The sequence below is a fragment of the Aulonocara stuartgranti genome, assembly GCF_965226115.1.
Source record: "Aulonocara stuartgranti genome assembly, chromosome: 20".
Lineage (NCBI taxonomy): Eukaryota > Metazoa > Chordata > Actinopteri > Cichliformes > Cichlidae > Aulonocara > Aulonocara stuartgranti.
Window position 1 is genome coordinate 2,158,509 of NC_138956.1, and position 25,098 is coordinate 2,183,606.

At 40.7% G+C, this 25,098-nt stretch overlaps 3 protein-coding genes across 3 annotated transcripts in view; all 3 read right to left on the bottom strand.

Moving 5' to 3' along the window:
• LOC309697227 (homeobox protein Hox-C4a) overlaps positions 1–16,128 on the bottom strand; it is a 59,355-nt gene extending 43,227 nt beyond the window's left edge. The window contains exons 1-2 of the mRNA XM_082518973.1: positions 13,453–16,128; positions 10,267–11,641 (exon numbers count right to left, since the gene is read on the bottom strand). Of these exons, the coding sequence (XP_082375099.1) occupies positions 11,364–11,641; positions 13,453–14,167 (993 nt within the window). The 5' untranslated portion in view covers positions 14,168–16,128 and the 3' untranslated portion in view covers positions 10,267–11,363. The remainder of the gene's footprint in view (positions 1–10,266; positions 11,642–13,452) is intronic.
• Positions 979–4,803, bottom strand: hoxc9a (homeobox C9a). Its single transcript, XM_082518978.1, has 2 exons — positions 2,871–4,803; positions 979–1,823 (listed from the first exon to the last, which is right to left on the bottom strand). Exons 1-2 carry the CDS (start codon positions 3,412–3,414, stop codon positions 1,579–1,581), a joined length of 789 nt encoding a protein of 262 aa, XP_082375104.1. The 5' UTR covers positions 3,415–4,803; the 3' UTR covers positions 979–1,578.
• A 4,336-nt stretch (positions 16,129–20,464) lies between the features above and the next one.
• On the bottom strand, positions 20,465–23,753 carry hoxc11a (homeobox C11a; the record flags this gene model as incomplete). Its single annotated transcript, XM_082518972.1, is given in 4 exon segments — positions 20,465–21,484; positions 22,889–23,644; positions 23,647–23,725; positions 23,727–23,753. Coding segments are annotated over 4 exon segments (1,095 nt in total). The 3' UTR covers positions 20,465–21,251.
• Positions 23,754–25,098: the final 1,345 nt, after the last annotated feature.

Consider the following 25,098-nt stretch of genomic DNA (forward strand, 5'->3'; position numbering starts at 1 on the left):
TACAGCATCCTGCCCGTATTGTTTGCCACCACAAAAAGGCAATTTAGGTCTATCCCAGGAAACAAATGCGAGACATGGGAAACTGTCTCTCGCTTAAAACGAAACTTTTCAAATCTGGTCTCAGATTTTCTGATCGCCAATGAGCCTGGCAATGCAATTAACATTTAGTTAGAAATTGTGTTTAATTGGTGGTTAATGGGTTTTTTAGTACTCTTTCGGAAACTGCACAAATGTGGTTGATGGGCTACTTTCAACTCATATAGGGCATTGACCTAATAAAGAAATAAATATGGTAAAAACCTCGTGCATTCATCTCTGTCCCTATAAGAATATTATATGAACAATTTAAAAAGGATCGCCTATTTTAAGCCAGCATTTAAAATGTTTTGGTACATTTTAAAACCTTAAAGAGACGTGCTTTTGGGAGAAATTTATATAAAAAAAATTACTATGTATTTTGTTATTGATATAAAACATAATCAATTCTGCGTTGAGAGTTTTTTTCAGGTCTACTTACTCTCCTAAAATGGATAACGTATAAAACGCTATGAATGTGAATGTTTGCGACTAAGAAGCTGTAATTAAGACACAAGTGCAAAGCGATGCCAAGCAAAATTAAAACAATGCTGTCCCAGTAAAGCTTTAAATAGGCTACGCCAAACTTTCTATTTCGCCACTATTTGTAATAGCAGAGCTCATTTAGGCCTTTAATGTAATGGGGGCACACTCAGCGGCCAAAACAGTGCGTACTAAAAAATGTGAAGGAACTTTTATTAATAAATCAACCGTCTTTTGCGTTTGTAGTTTTGGTTGGGTCCGTTTTCCTGTTGTTTTGAATTTCAGAAATTTTTGTATCCATTTACTTATTTTCTAGTACGGGGTAATACTGCTTTGGATTCCCCTGTACAGCCGTGTAGTCTGCTAAATCCGATCGCAAATACAGTCTGCAAAGCCACAATAAACACAGAAAACAAGAGCTTGGGATTATGGTTATATTTGCAGAGGTCTATATCTACACTCTATAATTAAACTCGTAGGCTACAGTCAAAAAAAGGAGAAAGAAAATGTGCACAAATACAGCTACAACTATCACAAAAATACAAGACAGACATGTCGACCGCAGATGTTGCTGTACAAAATACTACACCTGCACAACAGCGTACAAAGAAAATAAACATGAAAGAAAACATTCACAGCATAAATTATGGTTTTTGTGAAATTCAAAGGAATTCAAGTATTCTCTTTCTCCGGACAGTTTAAGCGTATCCAAACTGCGCTTCTTTAATTTCTTTTACAAAACCACATATCTCGAAGTGAAAGCAAAGTGTAATTCTCTCCTTAGAGGTTTTCCGTTTTCTTTTTTCTTTCTTTTTTTCCTACTTAAACGCTCGACACATAAATGTACACTAAAAAATAATATTCGGCATCAAACAGTCTGGAAGTTAAGGTTAATACAAAAAAATCCAACAAAGGTGATAAATATAAGGAGGAGAGGGGCGCTTGTCGTGTGTTTTGGTACATCTGTGCTGTCCATTAGACTAGTGGTTATTGTTGGTTGTTGTGTCACTGTAGTCCACATTATTGGTCTTTGCTGTCGGTCTTTTCTTTGTTCATCTTCTTCATCTTCATTCTCCGGTTCTGAAACCAGATTTTGACCTGCCTCTCAGTCAGATTCAGCACTCTGGCGACCTCGTATCGGCGGTCTCTTGTAAGGTACATATTGAACAGAAACTCCTTTTCCAGTTCGAGAGTCTGGTACTTTGTGTAAGGACATCGCTTCTTCCTTGTGGAGCGGGCGTGTATCCAATTTGCCACAGGGTTATCTGCAAATACAAACAACAGCAATGATAAAGACAGAATAACAATATAAAGCTAAATTGTGAAACAGATGACATCAGCATTAACTGTTCGGCCTTTAAAAAAATAAATTGAATGAGCCCCTGGATTTATAGGAAATCTGTGGACTCATCAGAAAGTGCAACAAACTGAAAACAGTGCCAAGGCACACACAAGTTTGGGTGTACGTCGTTAAAGCTAAACTGCCAGTTAACATTTTAAGGAAAGATTCTCAGTCTTACACTTTCCAAGCCTCCACTGATTTGCTTCCTTGTCCCCTTAACTTGTGAGTAACACCGTCGTAAAATACTCAATGCGCTTATTCACTTTATTGGCCCATAAAATGGCCCGTGGTTCAAGCCTTTACAGGTCCGTGGTGAAAGTCCTCGAGTATGTCCCTACATTCCTCAAGTTGTCTGAAAAAAAGAGTCATGTGAATTTGTTTTGGACCCAGAGAAGAGAGCAGATAGTCATATGCATGCATCTCTTCACTATGTGAGAACCGTTTTTATTTCCTTTTATTCCATCTGGGGGTCAAACAGAGCCAGAATGTGGCTTTTCCACACGGAAAGGGCCCATCTAACAATACAGGACTTAAATTCGGCTTACAAGGTTTGCTGTGCCATCTTTAATAGCACGGGGTCAACATAAAGTCGTAACAATGCACCATATGACGAATATGGATTCTTAAGTGAGTTTAGGCCACCTTTAGAACACCTTGCATGTGTTTTAAGCTTATGCAACATCCTCCCAAATTCAACGTCTTCCTGTAGGTTTGAGTCCATGTTAACAACCCCGTCTGGTTTTATTGCCCCAATATTAGCCCAGAAGCATTTGTCTTTTATAGTTCCTAAAGCTTGCTCCCTATAGCAAGGAGCGATTCAGAGCTGAGCTGAAAGGAAGAATGCAGCAGTTTATAATTTTACTTTTAAGCAGGACGTTCAAACGGCTCTGAGCAAAAGCATATTTAAAGCTATCCCAAAAAAAAAACACCCACCGGGTTGTAAAAAGATCGTATAGGCGCATGAACTTACTCGGATCTAGCTCCGGTTTCTCATCTTTATGTTTTCCTGAAGCCATGAGCTCCGACTCAGGAGAGGGGAGATTCTGCTGCGTCTTGTCTCGCGTGTCAGTGGATGAGCAGTACAGATAATCCGTGTAGGTCCGTCCGCTGGAGCCGAGACACTCGCCGGCTCTGTGTTCTTGAAATGCATCGGGCTTCAACCCGTAGTGCCTGTTGTTCCCCGGATAGCCATGGAAAGGCACGGCGCCTGATATCGGCTCCAGCCATGACCGCACATATCTGGAGTCTGTGCCTAAGTGAGGTTGGTGACTGTATGGATGGTAAACCACTGATGACTGGGAGTGTACAGGGGCCCAGGAGGTGGAGAAGACGGGTGGCTTGGGTGCGAAGCTGCAGGAAGGATAGTCAGCACACTCCGGTACTAGCGACGTCGGACGAGGACCGGCTGGGTGCGAACCGGGCGCCGAAAAACGAGTTGCAGTAAGGACATCGTCGTTTTCATGGTTGATCAAGGAGTCCACATAATAATTACTTATGGGACCCGTGGTCGACATGTCGAAGCTTCACCGACTCTTTTACATGCATCCGATTATTATATGGAGTGTATGTGTACTTTTTTTTATCTAGCCATAGAACAATCAAGGCAGGTAATTATTTCTCAACGCTTCCCGGGCTGCTATTGGCTGCCTCACCAACACGTGATTATATTTACCCCCACAAAAATTGTACAGTGGATCAATGCGCCACTTATCTTGGGATACCAGTACACATAAATCGGATTAAAGAATATAATCTTTTACTATTTTTTCTCGGAGGCACAGAGGCAATTCCAAAAACTATGTTCTTTCATGAAGAAAATACGCATTTGTAGTTCTAGTAGTGGATCTACCTCTAGTCGCACAACAGACCTGCGCACATTACGTCTAAGAGCAAGGCACTATTTGATGGTGTAATCAATCTTTGTCTGGCAAAATCTACCGTAGCGCCATGCTGTTGCAAGGGATAGTATTACAGCAAAGTGTTTACCGAATCGTTTACTCTTATATCTTTATCAAACCACGCTTTAAAGCACGTTTGATAAAGCGGAGGTGTTAGAGTTTCCTGCGGCATGAGGTTTATTTCTTAGGAGAAAAGCCTCCACGGTGGCTAGATATAGCTGGATTGGATACTGGAGAGACTGAATCAAAAATACGAGGATGTAGCATACGCCACTAATAAAGTTTGCACTGTTTTAACGAGGATACAGCAAACATTTCCTAAATGGGATCTGCAGAGATAGGAGAGGTGGGGATTCAGATTCTTGACAAGCAGCCCACTACGGCGCGCTATATTCGGCTAGTGACCGTTCATGTTTTTATGCCCATCAATAAATTTTAACGAGGACCATTTGATTGTTCATAAATGTGTCGTTAATAAGACTGCATCCGAGTTCCTCGCTCAACATTAAACCGGCACCACCACCACCACTATGAGTATCTGAAACAATTCATATGAAACAAGAAGGGCCGAAGACAGCAGAGCGGACTTTGGAAGCAGAAGAGGTAAAATGGTTCATTAAAAGGCTAACTGTGAAAGCTTTAATGACAGGGGTAATGTTACTGTTGTATCCAGTGGCATGAGTCTGCTGTTTTTGCCCTGCAATGCACATGGGTAGCTTGTCAGTTAGCAGGCAGTGAAACAAGAATTGATTCTTAAATAGAGATGCAGAGACACAGCAAATAGAAGAGGATCAACTATACGGTGATACAGGAGCAACTAAAGTAGCCACCGGCGTCATACAGAAGAAAATATAATGCATTTGCGGAGGGTGGATGAGGTAGATAGTATAGATGTTGAATTATTAATTCCTAAAAGCTGCACACGTTCCAATGTGTGTGTGTGTGTGTGTGTGTGTGTGTGTGTGTGTGTGTGTGTGTGTGTGTGTGTGTGTGTGTGTGTGTGTGCGCTTTTACCCACACTGTTATATTTTGCCCATATGTTGTATTTGGACTATTTAATCTGTTTTATGCAGTATTTATTCTTTTATGTGCAACTGCAGGTTTAATGTTTCAGATAATATCGTCTCTGCTGTGGACTAGTTGTTTATAAAAGGAATTGAACTGGCAAAAAAAAGGTTAACTGATTGCAACCTTTAAGACAAGAAATCCATTTTGGGACGTGCAAAGCTGACAGTTATGTGCAAACGAGAAAATATGTGGTGTGGAAGAACAAGTCACACTTCACTGTGGCAAACATTATCTCAAACTGGGCTAAAATACAGTTTCATGCACTGAAATATACGAAACAAGAGTTTAACAACAAAGAAAGAAAGAAAAAAGAGCGAAAAGAATGATTGTAATAAAATGATAATTATCCCAATTTGCAACATCTGTAGCGTTGGCGTTTAAAAACGAGCCTTTGTCAGCGCCAGGCTAAGGAATAAACGATGTCGGTAATTATCCTAGATCAGCTAGAGTCAAAATACAGTTTTACATTTGTTGATTAACCGACATGATATTCAACATTTTGGCTTCGTGGTGTAAAACAACGTGCATCAAATCATATACGCAGTAGGAAGTCCTACGTTTGTGCTCGCTGCTGAGTTCAGATTCAACCATGAAATTTAAAAGACCAGACGGCGGACCTTAACCCGGATAAGTCCAAACGGTGTCCTGGTGTGTGCTGATGAATGCGCAGCTCTGAGCCTAGTTATTGTTCACCCGCAGGTTAATCGAGACAAAGAAATTTACCAAATGTGCTAATCAGTTCTTTTATTCATTTGTTTTTCTGGAGGTTTAACATTTGCAGTCTGCTGATTTCAGATATTCCCAGTATAATGAAATAGTACTCAATGAGCAATTATTACAATCCGATCGTAAAGACGAATTCGAATATATCCTGTATCGATGTCTGCAACAATGCACTAATATCATTTTTATTGTTTTGAAGTGTGCTTTTGTTTCCGTGTGTGCGTGTGTGTATGTGTCATTAATGAGAAGTAACTTCTGTTCAATTATCTTCCATCATCCATTTCACTCTTGTATCCGTCTTATTTTGCAATAAATAAAAAAGTATTTTTTATATAAACCATTTGTTGTTCGTCGTTTCTTTTTTCTTTTGATGAATGTCTGTCCTTAATCTCTATTCTTCCAGGGCACAACTACACTTGCAGCTGAACCAGCTGATAATATACTGTCGCAGAAAATCCCCTTTTGTTGCATGACCAAACACTGTCCTACTTTAGTTCCATAACATTTTATAGAGAAACACAACCTCGTGTAGCAGAAGTGACTGTTTTTGTTGAACACGTGCACTCTAAAATCAACAAATCAAGAGTGAAACTTGACAAATCAAAAGTATACGGCTAAAAGTTTAACTGGAGAAAAATACAGAACCGTCTGTTTGGCTTGTTTATGGGATTTGTAGTCGTCTGTGGCACAGTTGGTTTTATATCTGAGGTTTCAAAAAATCTCATATTGGTCTAATAACGATTTGTAATCTATGCAATATATGACACTGTCTATTACAGTGAGTCTACGTTTTCATTTTACTACAGTCGTTTGTCCTTCTGACATGCAAAATAATTTATCCAAAAAACGGCTTCTTGAATCAATGATGACAATAGACTAACTATAACTCCGCCAACATATGTACGTCAGATTCTGACATGTATCACTTACACACATTTCCCATGGACAAAAATACACACAAATACAGGTGTTGTAGCAATTTTCAAAAAGCCTATTTGTGCCGCATGAACCAAAGCGTGTGTTTGCAGTGCACTGATGCTTCTTATTAATACGGACTCACAGGCATGTAATCAGTGTTTGCTCCGTCAAAATAATCTTCGCGCCCGCGTTTTTAATTCAGCAGCCACCTTTCACCGTAAAAAATGATTGTAGATGAATACAGCAACATGCTTCTCGTGATAATATTAGAAGGGGAACTTCAGCTAAGATCATTAGTACACTTGCATGAAAATCGCCGTGTGTGCGGATTGCGAATTTCTCTGTAAGTGTATCTTTATAAACCCGCAAGGCTACTCAAGCTGATATCACACCCAATGCTTATTCAGATAAACTGACTCATCTTGATTGTCAAGTGAGTCAGAACTCTGTATCTGAGTCTGCTTTTATCAGCAAAACCGGTCCGGGGAAGATAATAAACATGGATACGAGGTGTGCGTTGGAACATGACTTTCTTTTATTAGACATGCCAGTGCCAGAATGGAAGCGCATTATTTTTCCTGTTTAGAGCAGAGATACTGAAAGTAATTATTCTGTCAAATGAATGGTAAGAGCAAGATAACTACTGCAAAATTGACAAGACATCACAAGACATCACAAGTTCTAACTCACGCGCGCGCGCGCGCACACACACACACAAATACGAAATAAACGCGTCTCATTTCTCTTTTCCAAAATTAGTTAGTCACGTTCAAATACGACATCTAGGCTATGTTATCTGTTTAAACTACACATAAAGATAATTCAAAGAAACGTTAACACAATGTGTTCATAACGCCCCAAACGCTGAATATTAAGGACCACAGAGTTGTACTATGATCTACTGAAAGGCCAAAAACTACAATAATAATTTCTCCTCCTGTATTGGATGGAAATCCCAAGATAACCGCTGCACGCCAGTGTTTCAGAGAATCAATAAATGACATTCTTATTCTAATAAATTAGCTTTAAAAATGTATTTCAAACGCATTTTGTGTCAAAACAGCCCGTAAAGTGATCAGTTCTGAAGCTGATCAATTACAGTGCTGGTGAGCAGGCCTGTGACAGTTTGAATTTTTCGAGCAGTTAATATATAAAACAGCGTAAGTCGCTTTCTCTCTCTCTCTCCCCCCCCCCCCCCCCCTTTTTTTTTTTCTAAGGCCACGAGTGTCACTTATTTACAGAAAAATTCTATTCTTATTGAGGCTTTCCTTTATAATCCATCCTGAGGCTGGAAAGCGTTCTCAGTTATTAAATGTCATTCAACAAATCCAAAAAAGGCGCATTTTAAGAGTCATTCCTGCACCGCACAAATTGGCAATAGAGCAGTCTTCACATTTTCCATTCCAAAGAAAGAAGGATAACACCCCTTCTGAATTCAAACCCTAATCAATCTTCTTGGTAAAATGGTAAAAATAAAATAAATTTCGAAGTGCTACTTTTTCCTCTCTATCATAAAATAAACATAATGAATGTGGAAAATGACAGTAGAAAAAAGGTAAAGGGGGAAACAAAGAAAGAAAGAAAAGCTGTTAGCATATTTGGTTCATGTCTGATCATGCCAGCAGCAGTGAGACATCTTGAGCTGTCCCAAAGGAAGCGGCTGTGTAAAGGCTTCAGTTCCTGTGCGCAACTACAAAGTGGAATAAATTACTTTATGTGTATATGGTTTTAGGGTGAATCTGTGCAGCTCTCGGGGCTGTTTTCGGCGCTGTAAAGTCTTTGTCAGTGGTGCATTCCAAGAGAGACACTCATTCACTGAGCTGAATGAAAGTGACTTTGGATTCCAGACTGTCTCTTCCACTGGTGCTACCGCTACAAGGAGGGGGCTGAGAAAACAAGGGGAGATAGTGACTAGCATAAACACTGGACTGCCTTTCCAAAAAAAAAAAAGTGCTTGCAGAATAAGCAGCTCTTTCATCAATAAGTTATTGTGTTTCATTGACCGCTGACGTAAGCTAAAAACCCCTTTCCTGACAGATATCTAGTCATTTTTGAGAGTTTCTTTTCTATTGTCCTTCTCCCCTTTTCATTAATTTTAACTATGATAAAACAATGTTTATTACAAGACATAAAGTTTTGCCAACTATCGGTGACCGTCAGTGAGTTTAGATTCAAACATAAATATCATTCATTTCTAAATTCACGCTAGAAATGAATGGTTACTCTGATAATTTAATTAATTTAAGTGCCATTAGTCCAAAAATGTACACTGAAAGTGTTGCGGGTCGACTCCAATAAAGATATAATGTGTGCCCATTATGTTTTGGAAACTTAGCCACAACACATAACAGATGAAACCGTGTAAAACCCAGGATATTCTTCCGCATAGTGGTCCGTGGAAAGACAAAATAAAGTTTCAAACATTTAAGTAGAACCAGAGGAAACACAACTGAAAGACATAAAAGACCCAAACACACAAAGATTTTTGTAGGAATTTGTACTAAAAATGTAAAATTTTGAATCTTCAATGCAAAATGTGGCTAACGGAGCGATTGTTGTTTGTGTGTATTCTAATGTTTTCTAGTAAACAGTCATCAGTAGCTATTGCTGGAAATGACAAAGTAGCTTTTTGTGTTGACGTTAGGGAGCCTATCGCTGCAAAACCTCCCAGCAAATTGGAAGTTGGAACTGAACGGCCTTTTGGTTTTAAACACTTAAAAGAAGTTGTGCATTAGCAGAAGAGAGAGCTCAGATGAAGTCATAGAAGTGTCATTAGCATAAATGTCCTGTTACACATTTAATTAGTTAAGTCCGCGACATATCCAGCCACCTATGTATCCATGTCTCTTTCTATCTCATCATAAAACAGCTGAAACAACGAAACCTAAACGGACAGCCAGTGATGACAGATGCACCACTACGCAGTCTAAAACTTTACCCCATGTTGTTTACAACCTATTCTCCTTCTGAGAGCCTCTGGGAGGTTTTACAGCCCACCACAAAAATAACAGCAAAGAAAGAAAACGTCTCTGTCCAAGGTATTGCAACTCAGTTCATTTACAATGCCATTTGCGGGGACCTGTGTGACTATAGGGGGTAATTCGGCGGAAATTGTGCCCTTGATGAAGACGAACTGACGTAATCAAGGCAGTTTCTTGTTGCCGAGCCAGGAAGCCAACCCCAACAACATGAAACTACCTAAACCACGCTTCAGCTTCGCGCAAAGGGGTTTACAAAAAATATCCATGGAAAGGACAATGCATGAAAAGCCAAGTGGGGATTAACACTATCCAGCACTAAGGGAAAAGGCGAGTATGATACACACTGTGGTCTGCAATCATGCTGCTTTTTACGCTGCCTGTAGACACATTAGATGTGCCATGACTTTTAATTGTATCGTCTCAAAAACCGCATCCATCTAATTTTGCTACTCTTCTAAATTCATAAATATTATTGTGTCAGCGCAGCGTAAATTTAGTCCATTCGTTAAGTAAACATAGCCTAAAAATCCAGTCCAGCAAATCTCCAGAGCTAATCCAAAAAACAAACAAACAAAGAAAACAATCAGCAACCAGCATCGTGATTCGAGAAAGAAACTGAGTAGCAATCAGCAGCACGCTGAAACAACTTCATTCAAACTACGGACGCGAGCAGGCGTGCACCGTGCGTGCCAAATGAGCTGTCAGGCAAAGTTCTCTGACAGATGCGCCACACTTCCCGAAACAGGAAATAAAAATATTACGTAAAACCGGGTCCTACCTTCACTTGCCTTCGGTAGACGCCTTCCAGATGCGCTTTGTTATCCACGTGTTTGCCGTGACGCTTGTTATTATTGTCACTGGAGCCGTCGCTGTCCTTTTATCCACCATCCTCCTTATCTCCTGCGCCCATGAAGCTCCACTATCCCCGGGGTGGAGGCGCCTGCTCCTGCCAGCCCAGCGCCTCTCGGCTGGGTCCTGCACACTGCAGTCTCTGCTGTGTGGATTAGCCCTCCTCCACACACACCTTTAAACGCATCTTTACTGCTGCAGCACATTATATTTGCAGATCATAAAATCCACCCCCAACGCTTTCCAGGGCGAACCTGACATTAGAATTTTATGACCTTGACTTACTGTGGTCACCTGGATAATATTTAAATCAACGTTATGGTCTCTCACTTCTATTAAAACTGCCATGATCTCCTTCTCTCATCCGCAGTGTCTCTCCCTCCCTCTCATTTTCATTGCTATGCTAGGGGAAGGACAAAGTTGGAAATAGCTTTTTATCTAATTCGCCCTCCTTTCTTTCTTTTTTATTGTTTTGGAATCGTTCGCCATGACATAGTTTAATATCATCGCGTGCATGCACATTACACACCAAGGAAGAAGCAGCAGCACAAGTGGCATTTCATTCATTGAAGCTCAGCAAAATGAAACCGCTTACATGCCACTAGTTATTTATAGACTGCGTGAATGTCGCCTCCTCTTTTCCTTTGGTTCATGTTATATTACAATTAAAATGACAAGCTAATAGCACCTTACTGTCCGCTACAACTGTTTACCTGGAAAGCTCAGGTCTGGTCTGCAAGTTGCAGCGTTTAGATCGTTCATATAGGAAGGCACGATGTGTGCACGTGTGCTTAGTGTGCACATAAGGAGAAAGATCACTAAATAATTGCTGGGTGTATCATTTATAGACACATGCATATCTGTTGATATCTTTGCCTGGGCTGTCTGTGTGCGTGATTTGGATGTAATGGATGTGATGTATGATGTGTGTGTGTGTGTGTGTGTGTGTGTGTGTGTGTGTGTGTGTGTGTGTGTGTGTGTGTGTGTGTGTGTGTGTGTGTGTGTGTGTGTGTGTTAAATATCTGCTCAGGAGTAGTTGTAGACTGCGCTCTGTTCCCTTTCTCGGCTCTCCCTGTTTAGCTTCTTGAGCTTCATGCGTCTGTTTTGGAACCAGATCTTGACCTGTCTGTCGGTCAGGTTGATACTCCGGCTGATCTCCAGGCGGCGCTCCCGAGACAGATACATGTTGAACAAGAACTCCTTTTCCAGCTCCAGCGTCTGATGCTTTGTGTAGGGACAGCGCTTCTTCCTTCCACTTTTGGCTTTTAACCAGCTTCCCGTTGTCTTTTCCGCGGACAAATCATCTAGCGGAGCGAGAGAAATAAGACAGTGAGAAAACAGGCGGCCAAATCCCGACATTTTGCGCGGAGATCTTCAAGGCGTTGATCAGTACAGTAGATGCTAGGTACACGCCCACATCTTCTAAATGCACATTCAATACCGTTCAAAGAAATCCAAATTAGTAGTTTAAGAGAACAGCTTCACCTGGGTGCTTCACCTCCGCTCTTACTCGAACAAATGAACTACATCGAGCATCGCACCTTTTCTAACAACTCCTACTGCTTGCAAATTGCTTCTGTAAGATGTACAACTATAATTAGATGGAATCAAACGAGGGTGTGCAGACACTTCCTTTGTCTATGTTGGACCTCAGACTCCCATAAAACTTTATTACCTTTGCACACCGGAGCCAGATATATTTTTTAATTTTTTTTAGCTTCATCTTAAAACAAGAGGCGGTCTCTGCAGCATGATACCAGATTTAGGGGGGGGGGTAAGGACAAAGAAACAACGCATCGAAGTACCAGCAGCGGAAAAAATCACACTGCTGCGCTGCACACTCACTTAATTTCTTGATTAGCTCGCAGACTCTAGGGAATAACCCCCCCCCCCTCCCCCAACGCCACACACGTATAAACACAGGCAGATTATTTTAATAATTACCCTAATGTGAACAGTCTCTGTGTGCCCAACATTTAATCATTACCAAAACATTTAATTCCGTAATTTAATTCTCACGAACACGCGCAAACACACAGACAAACACACCCACCCACCCACACACACACACACACACACACACACACACACACACACACACACACACACACACACACACACACTCCCCCTCCCAAATCCAAATATACACAAACACAGACCCTACAGCATTGTCCAATTAAATAAAAAATAAAAGCATAGTGTTGATCTTCATCTATAAATAACAAGGTGAAATTCACTTTAAATAAGCTAATGAAAAATATGTAATAACTTTAAGATTCATTACGGGTGTTATACCAGTGCCATTACGACTAATACTACTAATACTAATGCTGCTGCTATTACTATAACTACTAATACTACTACTAATAATAAGGATAATAATAATAACTAGAAATACAAAAAACGATCAACAGATTGTGTTCTTACAGAATTAATTTACCTCTGCATATTTTGTCAAATATAACGTGTCAGCTTTCTTTCCTGAAAAAGCAAAAGTATTGTCCAACGTGTTCTTTTAATTGTTTTACGTACACCGTACAATTAGTGGCCTTTCATGAGCTTACATTCTGTCTATTATTATTATTATTATTATTATTATTATTATTATTATTATTATTATTATTATTATTATTATTATTATTATATCCTCAATAATTTGGGTCGAAAAGTTTAAAACTTTGGAGACAACCCGTACAATTTAATACTGCCTCAATGCCGGAATTTTGAGGTATGAAATGGTGCTGTTACTTCTGTCAATAAATAACCAGAGCTTGTATGAAAGAGAGAGCGGCGGCGGAGGGGGGGGCTGTTTATTCTAATGATAACTGCCCATCTCACGTTGTCACATTAATGGAACTGTGTTAAATGCCACGAGCACCGTACCCCCTCCTAGGCCAGGCTATCAAATCCCCATGCAGACCATATGACTGATATCAAACACAAAGCTACATTAAAGTTATTAATTATTGCATCTGTGCGATCCTTTTAGTAACACCGTCAACAACCCGCCTGCGTGTGCGCGTGAGCATTGTACTGACACATATGCACGTGTCTGAGTTAAAGTTGGGGGTGGGGGGTGAGGTGGGGTGGGGGTGGGCGTAAATTAGCCTTCTACCTTTTAATTCCCCGTCCGAGATATCTGTGCAGCTGTCACTCTTGGCCTTCTCTTCCTTCCTGCTCTGACTCTCCTCTGTTTTGGAAAGCTCTCTCGCTGTCTCCTTCGCTTTGCTGCGACTTATTGTCGATTCTGCTGATGGTTCAACAGATGTCGCCAAGTGGGTCAGAGAGAAACTGGAGGGGAACTGCCGACCATCCTGTGGCGGCCTCTCTCCGCTGTACACCTTGAAACATCCGCTGGAAGAGGAGGCAGTTTGCTGAGGCCGGCAGCTATTGTCCCCAAGCCGGATGTAAGTGGCTGACTCTGTTGTCTGTTTCCCCTTATTGCTGTCATCCTGGTAGAGGCAACAAAACGCCTCCTCTTTGACGCTACCCATTGGAAACGAGCAGGGTTGTAAACACTGGGCAACAGGTTGCTCGTCCCTGGAGGTTTTGGAGCCTGGGGTCCATGTGGCCAGTTGTGTTGACAGGTAGGCCTCATCCTGGAAGCCGCTGAGCGACACACCGCCCGGAGTAAGAATCTCGTCTCCTTTCGAGAGTGAAGACAGTCCAACCTTCCCACTGTTTCTCATCACTGAATATCCGTACTCTGCAGCTGAGTGGATGTACATTCCGGGGTTGCTGGAATAACTGTCACCCCTGAAGGAAGATGATCCTCCCATTAAGGAATCCATGAGGAAGTTACCGGGAGCTATGTTATTCGGACATGACATTTTTGCATTTGGTAACACAGTAATCGTTTGGTGTGTTCCACTGGTCTAAACTACGGGATTCTCCGGGAGAAAAATGACAGTAGGATGCTGACATCTTTTGGAGGGGGGTGCAAAAATATCAGTAACATAATTATGGATGCTCGGAGACATGTCATGTGAGTTTCAGACCAATGGCTGCGTGGAAGTGGCCTTGATGCTCCAGACTGACGTGACGTCAGCGCGGTCAAGTTGGGAAGAGTAAGGGTTTTTTGGTAGAGCAAGAGCGCCACCTAGTGACCATCTGGGGGTCAGACCAGCAGGCCCATACCAGGAAGAACAAAGGACGGCAGCTCTTGCTGCAGTGATTTTAAAGGCTCTTACTACGTGGCTTTTGGATGTTTTATTTCTAGTTCAGCACAAACTTTTAGATGCTTCAAAGCAAATTAACTCAGCCATGCCTCGAGTTTCTGTTCGCCTCGGAGCTTATGCTGTGGAGACGAAGCCGCCTGGATTTGATCCAAATGGTACAATTTGTGTATTTTCTTTTTGTTTTCTTCTTTTTAAAACTCCAACCGCTTTGTTGTTGTCACAGGTTTAGCGAGAAAAGCTGTAAGCGGGAAAGAAGATGTGTTGTTTTCTTAAACAAAGCCTCAGCAGGAATGAGGACATTTTTTTACGGTGGGAAATTTAAAGAAATAGTACAGATGAATGTGTGGAGCAGCCCAAAAAGTAATTGGCCAGTAATCTTTTTCTTTTTGCTTTTTTTCCTTTTGATCTGCTTAATATAAAACTGTCATCTTTTGGGAAAAGGCTTTTTGACTGATTGTGTAGCATTACCACCATAATTTGTATTCTCTGATTATTAATTTGGATTTGTTTTGTATTACCATTGTGCTCCAGCTGAAATGCACCAGAATTCATTAGACTAATCATAATAATAGTGCCACATCTTTTTAAAGCAATTGGTCAACTTCAAGTAGACTGAAATAACCAACGAAGCAGCACTTGGTTGTTTAACGGGGTGTCGCCTTATAATGTGTTCAACTGTACGGGGAAATTGCAAATGGATGGCCTACAAGGATATTTATGTTGTGGTGTACAGAATTATATTAAGTGTCTTTTACGTATATATAGCCTAATAAATAGGTATTTGCTTACTTGAGCACATATAGTATTTCTATAAATGTTTCAATTCCTTTGCACATGTTTGGTTGTGTTATTATTAGTACTTTAACTGTTTTTTTTAATAGTTTGTTGTTTTGCTTTGTTTTTATTACCATTATTATTGTCATCATTATTTCACACGCGGAGTAGCAGTGGAAACAAGGATTTGAAAATAATTTCCTCTATTCAATATGAGCTTTGAAAGTGTTTACGCACAGAAAGTTTTTTTAATGTGATTTTGTTTCTTCTGTCCTCAACGCTAGATCATGTCTAAATTATAATAACAGTTATCATGTAAAAAGCATAAAAACATGGGGAAAAAACATGCCGTTTTATTCAACAAAGTAGAATAAAACGGATATAAAACAAATATAAATGTAGGCTGTTGTCCAACTTTCATATCACGTAATTTAAAGCCTACATTAAAAGTCAGAAGAACAACAGCGTTATATTTTATACCCACTGGATTGAAACTGAACCGTAGTTTAGCTAATTGTTGACTTTTCCTCGTTAACATAGAAAAGCTGGCTAGAACGAGTTAGACCTCAGCATATTTTGTATTTCAGCAACTGTAAAACTTGGCTGCTAAAGCAGGCTATGTTTAAACGCTTTAAAATGTTTCTTAAAATGCTTTAACCACGGAGACGGTTAGCCTGCTTGTTTACTCTGTGAAAGAAAATGCACGCGAGGCTGTTTCCAGTTCAGAATCATTTCCAAAGGCAAGGGCAACATATTTTGTATCACTTTGCGCTTTTGGTTATGTGTCGGTGTGTAATGTGTATAAAATGAATACACACACACACACACACACACACACACACACACACACACACACACACACATACATACATAGTCAATGTAGGTGAAATAAATACTCAGAGTAAATGATGGTTGTTTTGTGTTTTTTTTTTCCAAACACGCGCCGAACACAATCTTGGCCGTGTGGATACATTACTGTAGTGAACGTGTTCATCAAACACCACAGCATAAACAATACCCTGGTGTTTGGCAATGAGGAGACAATATAGACAACATAGAGAACGAATAGAAATGTAGCCAATTTTCACACCTAAAAATTGTGTAACAAAAGCAGGTTTTTGCTTCATAGAAGGACACAACACCCACACGTTATATTGTCAGCTCATTTCACAAAGTCACACCACTGACAAACACGCACAAAAATGCTTTATGACACATTCCCACCTAGCCCGCAGGGTAACAGCGACTCAGCACAAAGCCTGAAACAGTCACGAGTAAAAGCAAATTATATGCGCACTAGTTAGATTTAATAACAGACGCATTTCACAAAAGACGCAAAGAAACCTCACAAACCTGGCAAAAGTGCATACTGGAGTGATATATCTGAAATGATAAAGTAAAATGACACAACGCCTGTTGTTATGGTAGTACCCAAAATGTGTGCTGGGATGCCACAGATGGGACAGTAATGTGCTGTTGCAGAGCTGCCAGCAGCATGGAAAATGTGCAGTGATTTCACAAACCAGTCATTGAAATTGTGTTTGAGGCTATAATAACAGAAAAACACGAGCGTATGACTTGATTGTTTTTTTGTTGTTTATATTTTTCTTACAGCAGAATGCACATTCACCCTGCACATGATGGCAGAAGAGCTCCACTTGAAACAATCAGATTTGCGTGACTGTGATTATCATAAGCTAGAAGTGAGGGGAGCTAACTGTTGTACTTGCTGTAGAGCCCAAAGATTGCGGTAGTTAAAGCAAAGCTATGTAGCAGGGTTATTATCCCCACCTTTATGCTTTTCTTAAAAAGAAACTGAGGAAAACTTTCAATGGGCATTCATTCTTCTCTGCTTCCATAACAGAATGTTGTTTGTTTATACAGATCCATTTCTCCCATGGAAACGCGAGAACCACCTTATTTCCCAATAAGTGGTCCCTGAAAATTTCTGGATTTTTTCCTTTTTCCTTTTTTTCAATTTTTTTCTTTTTTGCAAGACGCCTAAAGCCGGTTTTGTTGTCTGGCTAAACATTTTGAAGAAAAAGCTGCCCCCCCCCCCCCCCCCCCCCCCCCACACACACACACACACACACGCACTTTACTGGCACTGTTTTTTGTTTTGTTTTTACCATGGTCTTTACACTTGTCTAAATTTCAGCCAGCAACCAACACTACTGCAATAATTTATCGTATAAATTATTGCAAACCTGGAGGTTGTTATGATAATGCCAGCAGGTATGGGTGGTGAATGCTGCGAGACAGCCTACATGGTAGTGGGTTTCCTGCACTAATCAGGAGCCACTGGGGCGACATAACTAATTTGCTCCTGGCGGCCACTTTAAAATATCTTTCCAGTTGCAAGTAGGCAGGCTGTGCTTTGTGAGCTCTTTCATGCTGTTGTCCACTCCGTGGCTAACTTCAAATTTATGGTGCCAGGATCACGCAAGCGCTTAATTAAATAGCAAAGCGATAACCACCATCAAAGTACAGCAGGATTACATTATTACCTTTTTACCGAATACCTTACACCAGATGCCATGTGCATGGGATTTAAACTTTCGATAAGTTTTACCAAAACTAATTTTGGTGACAACAATCCATAAATGGCAGCCTACAAAAGCGCTAATGTAAATGAAGGCGCTTTGCAAGCTAGTTGGTTGCAGCAATAGGTGCTCGTTTTACAGCGACGAACTGGTTTATGGCCCAATAGAACCGGTTAGGTGCTGAGATGTAAGTACAACATCGTAGTATAAAAGCATTCAATAGCCTATAATCACTTGATTAGAATTTGCAGGAGGCGGGTAACAAAATACCGCCAAGTATACTTACAAGAAAAATAAAGCAAATTTAAAGTCAGAACAGTTTAGAGATGAAAACAGCAACAACAAAAAAACAAATGTCTGCCTTAAATTTGTAACAAAATGGAAGAAAAAAATGAACCAGAAAGGAAAATGTAACCGTTTTTTCCCTGTATTTAACTTTTTTTTATTAACTTTTTAGTTTTTTACTGGTGTGAAATGTTTTCTTTTTTCTAAGTTTATGAGGGGAAAAGACACACACAAACACGCACAAGACGAAGACACCCTCCGGTGTTATTTTATAATTTAGTTTTTGTGCATAATAAATAAAAACATGATCTTATTACCAGTTTTCTGGCACAAAAATATTACTTATTATGTAGGCGAATTAAATACATTTCCTCGTGCATAATAATGGACCCAGGCTACATCGTCTCCATTCTCTTTCCTCTGCTCTAAATGAAACAAACCGCCATGTTTTTCATCACCGCAACACCCAAGTGCACAAGCCAGACTGACGCATGGCGAGAGCCGCATTCCAGCACAGTGGACGGTCCTTTTGTCACACATCGCCAAAACTGATGTCTGCTACTACTACACCTAATAATACTACAGTGATGTCACCGAGGCATCTATATCAGGAAACGTTTTCAAGATCCCGTTGAGGAAACAAAGCAGTTCTCAGAGGCCGGGAGAGTCCTGGCCCCCGTGTGGCTGAGAGACAACATCTGCAGAAGACTCTGCAGCACTCTCTGTTAGTGACGTTGGGTGTTGGAGAAACCTACAAATTACCACGTCACTGTCCCAGGGCCAAGGTTGGTGGGTGTGGCGACGAGGGGCTGGTATAGCCTTGATCTGGTCGGCTAGCGTGCTTCGTCTTTCTTGAGTCAGAACAGCCCCCTGTCATCCCTGATGATATACTAAGACGGGCAGATTAAGTCTGATTTCACTTCATGCAGATAAAATACATGACCTTCTAAAGAGATGCACAAAAAAGCGCCGGTCATCCCTTTTACCCCCCTTTTCCCACTTTAAACCGTTTAACTTGAAGAAAACACTTATTTCCGAAAATAACCAAATTCACACCAATGGGAGGAAACACAACAACGTGCAAACGGTGCGGGAATATTTCTGTTGATCAGAACAGCCCGTGCAGTCTTTTGTTAAGTCAAGAATCAAAGGGTAGACTGACTCACAAGGACCACACACCCACGCACTCACAAACCGTCATATTTGCACTTACAGAACCTCCCATTACGACAAATACACTGGGACAGCCACACACCAGCACGTTTTCTTTTCTTAGAGAATACAAATCCAGATCTACAGTTTACACCAAAATGTTTTAAAACGCCTCATGCGTGAAAACGTATACATTTTACAAGGACAATAAAGTGTATTTACTGGACGTGGTAAAGCTGGTAAAGTTACCTGCTGTAGTTTAATGCGAGGGGTCAAAGTTGTTCTCTGTACACATTCCATTTTCTGTTCCCACTCACTCTTATTGGCCCATTCCGCCGCTGCACACATTTCCGGGCTAAAGGGGCTCCTTGATTCCACTTTATTGCATCGGGTTAAAGGTGAAGGCCTTGACATTATGGAAGTTCAAAGACTACATTTAATTATAAATTGTACTTAATGCACACGTGCAATCATCATGCGCATATGTTTAGCGTACGCGCACACAAACTAAACACACATGCGCACACATAATCCACACACCCGCATATATATATATATATATATAGAGAGAGAGACACAGTCGGTCTATGTCTGTCTCATGTCGAAACCTCTTTGCAACGTTCCTCGGACATGTAGTCCTGCTTGTTTACTATTTACTGCGGAAGTGAACGCCATTTCCCCCGAACAGACGGTGCAATTAAGAGAAAAAATAGGCATTTAGTGCCTGTGTCTTTATGGCAGTGTCTAGACTACAAGAGTGGCGATTCCATTTAGTGGGCACTAAAAGAGGATATCATTGAACCCTTCTTCTCTACATTTCTAAGATCTGAGCTTCACCTCTCTTTTCTTTTCTTTTTTTTAACAGTTGTGCTAAAATTCAAACATAATCCTTTTTACACCGATGTAACCTTAAAATTGTCAAAAAGCCCTCAAGTGTAGCCACTATTCCTTATTTTCCCAATCGACACCAAATCCACCGCACCAAATGCGTGTAGACTCGTGAACTGGCATTTAACAGAGGTTTAAAGTGTGCACATGTTATGTGTGTAAGCCAGCAGCGTTAGGTTATACGCGCATTTATGAGCAGTTGGTATTTCCAAAAGGTTTTGACTCACGACCAACACAAAGTAACAAATAAATGCACACAGAACCACTGGTAAGGGTAGTAATTAAAAAGACAAACAGCACAAAGTCATTGTGATTTGCCTATAGATTTTCTGTTTATTTCATAGGTATTATGTTAATGATACACAGGCCGACAATCTGCTCTCTGGAATCGAAAGCAGCAACGCTTTAAGCAAATAATTTAACAAGTGTTGGCGTTAAAGCTGTTAGAGTTGAATGGGCACTGTACTGAAAAATAGCAGCAGGGATAGCGGAAAGGAAATTCAACATACGGTTATTTACAGTCATGATAGCACATTGCATAGGCTACTCTGTACAGTTGGATATACTTTTTTTTCACAGATTGGACGTCACAGTTCTCAATGGCGAAATATGCAGCTTAATTAAAGATTTCGTATAATTTGCTCGTACTCCGGTAAAGAAATAATTAGATGGGAATAAGCTATATACAAAGACCAGAGCTGGGGATGAGAGCTAAAAGTTGTCTGCGCAATAAAGGATTCAAAATGCTTGTTATATTTCATATTGTTTTTAACAAATATGTGAACAATAGAATAAACACAATGAAGAATCATGATAAATAGAGGGACATATTCAAGAACAGCATATAAATGATTATTCTAATCGTGTAGGCCTTTTTCTGGGGACCAGCTAGAAATTCAACGCCGCCCGTAGGGCTATAAGAAAATGGCGATTTTTATCCCATGCAGGCCTATTTCTGCCACTGTCCACTTTAGCATTGCACTGTTGGTGATGTGGGCTGCCTTAGAAAATGGGTATGCCCACAGTGACAACTCAGTGAGATAAGAGGGGGCCTAAATGCCACCGTCCCACACTGTGACACTCTCTGCTCCTGCTCACAATAGGGGATTTCCAGAGAAGTACTGGAGGCGATCTCTGCTCAGCTTCTTCTCTTTCATTCTTCTATTCTGAAACCAAATTTTAACCTGGCGGTCGGTGAGGTTTAACATTCGGGAAAGTTGAAGCCTTTTCTCTTTGTTGATGTAAACGTTAAAGAAGAATTCCCGCTCCAGCTCTCGAATCTGAAACTTGGAATATGGACACCGCTTCTTCCTTGTTCGAGGAGCGCCTGGAGAAGAAATAAAAGTGAAAAATAAAATTCAAAATAAAGTCGAGCTGCCACGGAAAATGATCAGCGGCGTTACATTAATTAACAACAACAGCAATGCGTTTTTAAAGGGGGTCACAGCGAGCTTAAGTGCTGAAGAGGCGCCAGATGCTAAGAATTCAGTTTCAGTGGCATTAGTACTGATAACATTTCAGTCAGCATTCATCTAGTGAACTGGCTGAAGCTATCAGATAAACCAACCATAAAGAGTGTTAAATATCCGAATCGCTTGGAGTAAATAATATCAACTTACAGCCTTTAAGTACGTGTTTATCTGTTATAAATATACAACAACAAAAGTATTTCACCGCATTATGTGCGCCACATTCCCCTGGAGCTAAACTAACAATTTACACAATCTTTTGGCAGTGGGTTTAAATGCACTGCCCTTGCCTGCAATGCCATACCAAGACCTCTGTGGCCCTGTAACGTCTTATCAAACAGGTGACCAGGGAAATGTGTGTGTTTTTTATTGTTTTTTATGTGTGTGTGAAAGAGGGCTAAACACCGGTCTCAGCTTGTGTCTGTTCCCTAGCTGAGCTAAAACAATGCACATGAGGCTAAATATGTTCTGAACACAAGCACCCAATCTCTAAAATTTCCTTTTAAAAATAAAATCCATTTTTAGATTTTTTTATTTTATTTATTTCTTTAGATAAAGTTAGTCATTAATAGAAATGACAGGCGACCTCATACAAATCATAGGAGAAAAGAAGCCTAATGTGCGGAAGGAAACATGCACATTAATGAATTTAAGCTTTTTCAGCGGATTGTGGGGAAGTGGAATAATGTGCAGCCTATGCAATCTCCACATACAAGGGAAAACACGATTAAGTGTGCTCGTAAATGAAGGAAACGCTTCATTTAGATAGATAGATAGATAGATAGATAGATAGATAGATAGATAGATAGATAGATAGATAGATAGATAGATAGATAGATGCATTTAACCGTAAAGTGTGTAATACTCTTCGCAGCATGTGTTTTGCGAGCAAACCGTGTACTAAAAGAAAATTCACAAGACGCCAAAAGCAATGTTCTGCCCAATTGGTTTTTACTCTCGACAACCCAACGAGAAAATCCCTTAAAATGCCCAACGCAAGTTCATGATCAAAGTTAACATTTGTCACAATAGCTCTCTCTTAAAAATTTCACAGACTCTCACCATAGAGGCGTCTGTGTATAACATCCCCTTTTTTTCAAAGCGCTTTCCCATCGTAAAAATTCTTCTCGTTGCAAGAAAGAGCGTTGTAGGGTTATAATAAAATCGTTTGAATGCTTATAAAACTCCACATAAAATCTGACCGACAAAACACCGGGTTAGTCCCCTTAACCTTCCCCCATTTTACAGCTCGGTATACCTACTCGAGTGGCTGCTCTTGCTGGCGTTGCCGTCCTTGGTTGTTGCAGAGGAAGACGTACATGAGCCTGAATTTGTGTGTTCCTCCTCATCTTCTGGGTCTTTTTCCTGCTCCGCGGCTCCGGGTACAGACGCCGTGGGCTGCTGTTGCTGTTGCTGTTGGGAGTCGCTTTCCAGCTTCTCCCCTTCGCCCTTTTGTAAACAATTGTCTGACTGATTGTCCGTGCTGCTGCAGTACGCCGTCTCAAAAAAGCGATCGAAACCTTGCGGGAGGACATTGTTTTTCCCCACGCCGGAATAAAAACCTGTGGAAGGGTGATTGGAGCCCGGATGGGTGTGATGGTGATGGTGGTGGCTGTACACACTCTCGTTCTTCATAAGCATTTCTGTCATGGTGGATGGTGGAAGACAGTCTCTATGCACCAGATCCTCTCCCGAGTAGCACGACGCATAGTTGCTTCTGTGGTGCCATTTACTAGCAGGGTCCAAGCCGTAAGAAACTTCCCGTACCGGCTGCACTTGAGACAGATTTGTGGAATAGGGGTAGCTGATTTGTCTGGACGGGGCCTGTGGAAGAAACGAGGAGACGGCAGAAAACTCGGGGACGTAGTAGGTGCAGCTGGGGAGGTAGATATTGGACGCACAGCCCGTCCTGTCCCCAAACTCGGATGTCCGGTCTTTGCGCGTCTGGGAGCAGAAGTTGCCCAGATTCACCGAGTTAAACATCTTTCTCTCTCTCTCGTGCTCCGTACTATAGATAGATGTTTTGGATAGGAGCTGCAGCAGAAGGGGAAAATTTGGGAAGGCGAGATGACGCGCAATCCGTCTAAGTCGCCCCGCAGACACGTGATCGAAAGTAGATATTGTCATATATCAATTTGGAAGAGTTGGATGTGTAGGAGTGGTTGGCTTTAGGTAAGATCGAGGAGGTTCAAATGAATAATTTCCAAACACCACGGGACCACTAAGAAAACCAGTAACAGATTCATGTTTGTTGGCTTATGACAATTAGAAAGATATGTGCTGTGCATGTTTATGTTTATGGGCTGCTGGTAGGCTAGCTAAACAGCTACAGCTCCTTAAAAAGGCATAGCACAAACTGCAGAGTCCACTCAATGGCATGATTTTCATAGTGTTATGGTTTTACAGGTAAGATTATTGCAATTAATATTATCATTGCAATAATTACGCTCACTCTTACGAGTGAGTACTACTGGATTACTAGCAATGTAAAAGTGTTGACCAATGAATTGCAAATTATGAATACTGATCTTGCACACAACACAAAAGAAAGGAGGATAGTGATTAGCAATCACAGAGAATATAGCCCATATAAAGCATAAGCCCGTTAAAAAGCAGCCCCATGAGCTCCGTCAGCGCTTCAGGATTTATAAAAAGTTGCACAAATCACAGCAAATGACTCGTCTTTTTACGCTTTTTAAGAAGATTATGAGCTATTATTTATTTTTGATGCATTTCCACTCGTAAGTGCTTATCCGAGTTCGCTGCACATAAAATCGTGATTAATAAACACATGTCTGAATCATTCATAGTTATGTTTTTAAAATTATGCAGCAGCCTATTGCATTACTTTGCCGTTACGTTATTTAGGGTTCATCAAATGAAAAACGGGGAAGGAAACCGTAATTACACTGCAAGGTGAAGCATGTTGGTTGAGCAAATTATTCGGTCCACACTAATTATTCCATTTGACTCTGGGTAGTGACAGAGTTCATAGAAGACAATCAGACAATTCAAGACCTCGATCCTGGAATCCCTGCAGAACCATGGGCCATGCATCTAACCCAGACCAAAAGTGTGCCCCAACATATATATAAACACACACACACACACACACACACACACACACACACACACACACACACACACACAAGTAATTAGTACCTCAAATGACTGGCTTTAGTATTACTCCAGTTTGGAGTGGTTATTGGCAACACTCCTCAGAATATTCAATGTGTTGAATAGCTTACACTTTCAAAATGTTCTGATTTATAAGTTTGGAAAAGGTGTGGTTGGACTTTATTGGCATGAAAATCCTTCTATAAGTATCTATAAGATGCAGAGCAGAGCAAGTATTAGTCCTTTCAGTAATACTTAAAGGCCTATCGACCGAGTAGTAGGAGTGCATCCGACGTTTCCTTCTAAAATTAAATAAGTCCCAGCTGATGGTCCAAGCTGCTCTGATTATTTTATT